This window comes from Melitaea cinxia, chromosome 1 (genome assembly GCF_905220565.1).
Source record: "Melitaea cinxia chromosome 1, ilMelCinx1.1, whole genome shotgun sequence".
NCBI classification, from domain to species: Eukaryota; Metazoa; Arthropoda; class Insecta; order Lepidoptera; family Nymphalidae; genus Melitaea; species Melitaea cinxia.
Genome location: NC_059394.1, coordinates 10,116,800 through 10,121,193, shown reverse-complemented (window position 1 = coordinate 10,121,193; position 4,394 = coordinate 10,116,800). Strand labels below are relative to the sequence as shown.

The 4,394-nt window shown below is 33.9% G+C and overlaps 1 protein-coding gene across 1 annotated transcript; it reads left to right on the top strand.

The window, feature by feature from the left end:
* Positions 1–448: 448 nt before the first annotated feature.
* LOC123656563 (polyadenylate-binding protein 1-A) lies at positions 449–3,735 on the top strand. Its single transcript, XM_045592236.1, has 3 exons — positions 449–1,011; positions 1,443–2,227; positions 2,405–3,735. Exons 1-3 carry the CDS (start codon positions 819–821, stop codon positions 3,257–3,259), a joined length of 1,833 nt encoding a protein of 610 aa, XP_045448192.1. The 5' UTR covers positions 449–818; the 3' UTR covers positions 3,260–3,735.
* Positions 3,736–4,394: the final 659 nt, after the last annotated feature.

Below are 4,394 nucleotides of genomic sequence, written 5' to 3'. Positions count from 1 at the left end.
CCTCCATTCCCTTCCATATTTTCCTGTCTATGGCCTTTCGCTGCCATTAGTTCCTGCCAAGGATTCGATGTCATCTACCCATCTAAAATGTTGCCGTCCTCTTTTCCGTTTTCCATCCCTGGGTACCAATCCGTGATATCATTGGTCCATTTCCGAAACTTGTTTCTTGTCATGTGGCCGCACCATCCCCATTTCTGTTCTCTAATTTTCATTTTAACATCGTATATTTTTGTTTTCGCTCTAATTGTGACTAATCGCTGTCTGTCTTTATATAAATTTAATATTAATATTTTTATATTATTACTTAATATTTTTATATACATTCAAAATAATCAAAACGCAATAAAATGTGAAGTATAAATAATAATTGTAAGCTAATTATACCTAATAATTTCAAGTTACAACACTTTTTAATAATAAAATAACAGACTATCTTTTTTTTAATGGTTACCACACAAGCTACGCCATTTTGTTTTTTGTCTTTAACAAATCACAAATCACCAAACGTCACCTTTCCTTTGGTGAGCAAGGTGTGTTCACGTGAGGTTGTGTGGTCCCTCGGAAATAGGTCACACAATCCTCAGAATTTCGTGAAATATTCTTGTAAAATATAAAAAAAAAATATAAAATCTATAAAAATACAAAAAAATAGTAAAATATTTAAAAAATAAACGGGAAGCACTTGTTTTTTTAATTTAGTCTACGTAAGCGTGCAACGTGGTCTAAGGAATGCGATAGGAAATCGTGAAGAGAAAGTGAAGCAGCTTTGTACTATTAATTAATGAGTTTTATTATACAGTTATATTAAAGAAGCCACAATGAATCCTGGTCCACCAAATTATCCGATGGCATCGCTCTACGTTGGAGATCTGCACTCCGATATAACCGAAGCCATGTTGTTTGAAAAATTTTCTACCGCTGGCCCCGTTCTTTCCATTCGCGTTTGCAGAGATATGATAACACGTAGATCTCTTGGTTACGCTTACGTAAATTTTCAACAGCCTGTTGATGGTAAGTCTCTAATTTACGTTAATCTATTTATCATCATGACAACGAGGTTATAAACATCTGCCATAAAAAATATTTTCAATCGTGACTTATTTTTTTAAAGGGATATATAACAACCTACTATAAATTTATATTTTAATTAAATATGTATGATGATATGAATTACTATGCATATACTTTCTAAAACCTAAGTAAGCGGGAAACGACCTTGAAATTTGCTCATACGAAATTAATAATACTCTGTAAAGTTTTTAATGTGGAAACGTGCAATTATTTTTGATAATTTAATTCAATTTTATGTATAATAAAGATAAAGAAATATTATTGTTTATACAGAACATTCTATATTTTAGTGACTAAAAATGATTATTTTACCTAATTATATAATATTGTAAGTACTTTGAATACATATTAATTTCATACATTTGTTTTAGCGGAACGCGCTTTAGATACAATGAATTTTGATATGATCAAGGGTAGACCTATTCGAATTATGTGGTCTCAACGTGATCCATCTCTACGCAAATCTGGTGTTGGTAATGTTTTTATTAAAAACCTCGATAAAACCATTGACAATAAAGCTATGTATGATACTTTCTCAGCCTTTGGAAATATTTTGAGCTGTAAAGTAGCTCAAGATGAAAATGGAGCATCTAAAGGGTATGGTTTTGTCCATTTTGAAACTGAAGAAGCTGCGAACAAATCAATTGATAAAGTAAATGGAATGCTGCTGAACGGCAAAAAAGTTTATGTTGGCAGATTTATTCCTCGCAAAGAACGCGAAAAGGAGCTTGGAGAAAAGGCTAAATTATTTACCAATGTATATGTCAAGAATTTTGGTGATGATTTTTCTGATGAACTCTTGAAGGATATGTTTGAGAAGTATGGCCGTATAACAAGCCATAAAGTAATGTATAAGGATGATGGTTCCTCAAGAGGCTTTGGTTTTGTCGCATTCGAAGATCCAGATGCTGCAGAGAGAGCTTGTTTAGAGCTAAATGGCAAAGAGCTTGTCGAAGGAAAACCACTTTACGTAGGCCGTGCTCAGAAAAAGGCTGAACGTCAAAAAGAACTCAAACGTAAATTTGAGCAACTCAAATCTGAACGACTAACTCGTTATCAAGGAGTTAATTTATATGTGAAGAACTTAGATGATACTATTGATGATGAAAGATTGCGCAAAGAATTCGCACCTTTTGGAACCATAACTTCAGCGAAGGTAAGCATTTTAAGTAAAAGAAAGAAGAATAGAATAAATGATAAAAAATTGTTAGTACACGTAAGGTTAACCTTACCTACTTTTAATTATAAATGTGCACATAATGTGTGTGGTTTTTTTAAGAGATGTAATAGATAATAGTTTTTGTCCTTATATAAATATTTGAAAATGTTTTAGGTAATGTTAGAAGACGGTCGCAGTAAAGGTTTTGGGTTTGTGTGTTTCTCTTCACCCGAAGAAGCAACCAAGGCAGTTACAGAAATGAATGGTAGAATTGTTGGTACTAAACCACTTTATGTAGCTTTGGCTCAACGTAAAGAAGATCGGAAGGCTCACCTGACATCGCAATATATGCAACGAATGGCCAGTATGCGTATGCAACAAATGGGTCAAATTTTCCAACCAGGTAGTGCAGGTGGGTACTTTGTACCTACTATTCCTCCTGCTCAAAGATTTTATGGCCCTGCGCAGATGACACAAATACGTCCTTCACCAAGATGGACTGCACAACCCTCTGTTAGACCCAGTACGCAGGCTGCAGCTTCTGCTTATCCTAATATGCAACCTCCATTCCGCCCTGCACCACGTGGACCAACTCAAACTGCACTACGAACTTCTTTAGGTGCAAGACCAATAACAGGACAGCAAGGTGTTGCAGCAGCTTCTACAATTCGTGCACCACTTGTTACAAGTGGTCGTCCAGCAGGGTACAAATACACTGCTAACATGCGAAACCCCCCTGCTCCACAGCCAGCAGTACACATTCAAGGACAAGAACCATTAACAGCAACAATGCTAGCAGCTGCACCTCTACAAGAACAGAAGCAAATGCTAGGTGAACGACTATTCCCACTGATTCAGAGGATGCATCCTGATTTGGCGGGTAAAATAACTGGAATGTTATTGGAAATTGACAATTCTGAGTTGTTGCATATGCTGGAACATGCAGAGTCGCTTAAGGCAAAGGTGGATGAGGCTGTTGCTGTTTTGCAAGCTCACCAAGCTAAACAGCAAGCCACAAAGAAAGACTAAGTCAATTTGACACAGTTATTTTTTTTTTGCTGTTCTTTTGTTTTATGCTTCGAACATCTTTATATGTATTAGTATAAGTCCCGATCATTAAAAAAATATATTAAAATAAAAATTGAAAAATTAAAAAATTGTGGAATGCACTTTTCCAACTTATACTTCTTTATTATAACATATTGGAAGTGCATATCTGCAAACAAAAACAAAGCAACTTTCAACATTTCTAAATTGTATGGAACAGTTGTGTTTAAAAGCTCATTTTGACTTTCTATATTGACCAAGAAGTTTCATTTAAGTTTAGTGTTATAATTTTCATTTTCTGTCTTAATGGAGTTGGCTTTTGTACTTGCAATTGCTATCTTTCGTCTACTTTATTATTTCCTTGTCAGTTATGTATTGGGTTATACCATGTATTGAAAACTTGGTCTCCATTATAACTGAAAGTTTTCTTTTGTTTATCCATTATATATTAAACTAATGTTGCTTGTTTTATTTTTATCCCTTCTCAAGACAAAACTAAGTATTTGAACATAAATCAAATTCATAGTTCTTTTTGTTTGCTTATAATGAGACACTTAGTCTATTTTTTTTTTATTGTCGGGAATTTAATACTTAAAGAAAAGATGTTTAAGATGTAGCTTGATAAATATATACTCTCATGTTTTTAATAATGGTCTACTAGATGTGTATCATATAGGTTGCATAATAAAATGACATTAGCTGAGGACCACAAAACGTGGTTACCACAAACACGGTTTCGAAGTTCGTGCAATAAATTTTCTGTTATCGTTGAAAATACAAGCAATAGTTTAGTAATTCGTTTTTACGCCTGCTTATATTTTACTCTTACGTTAAGATAGTTTATTACCATCTATACCTAAACCAGGGTGAACTGGAACCAGAAAAGGCAAAATGGGAAAAAATGCAAATTGCAAAGTTTGACAAAAATTTAAAACGACGTTTAGTAGATACGGTAGTTAACCCTTTAACCGCCGTGCAATAATTTTGCATAGCGTTGTAAAGTAATGTAATGGATGGATATGATGAATGATGGATGGATGGATGGATAGTAATGTAATGGAAAGTAGTGTAAACATCAAAGGTTTAATTTCTTTATTAAGTATAGTACTGAATATTA

Bases quoted from the DNA above. Each gene is read 5' to 3' on its own strand.
- LOC123656563 (XM_045592236.1), top strand. From the start codon at position 819: ATGAATCCTGGTCCACCAAATTATCCGATGGCATCGCTCTACGTTGGA. The intron at 1,012-1,442 runs GTAAGTCTCTAA...CATTTGTTTTAG, and splicing joins TTTTCAACAGCCTGTTGATG to CGGAACGCGCTTTAGATACA. The intron at 2,228-2,404 runs GTAAGCATTTTA...AAAATGTTTTAG, and splicing joins GAACCATAACTTCAGCGAAG to GTAATGTTAGAAGACGGTCG.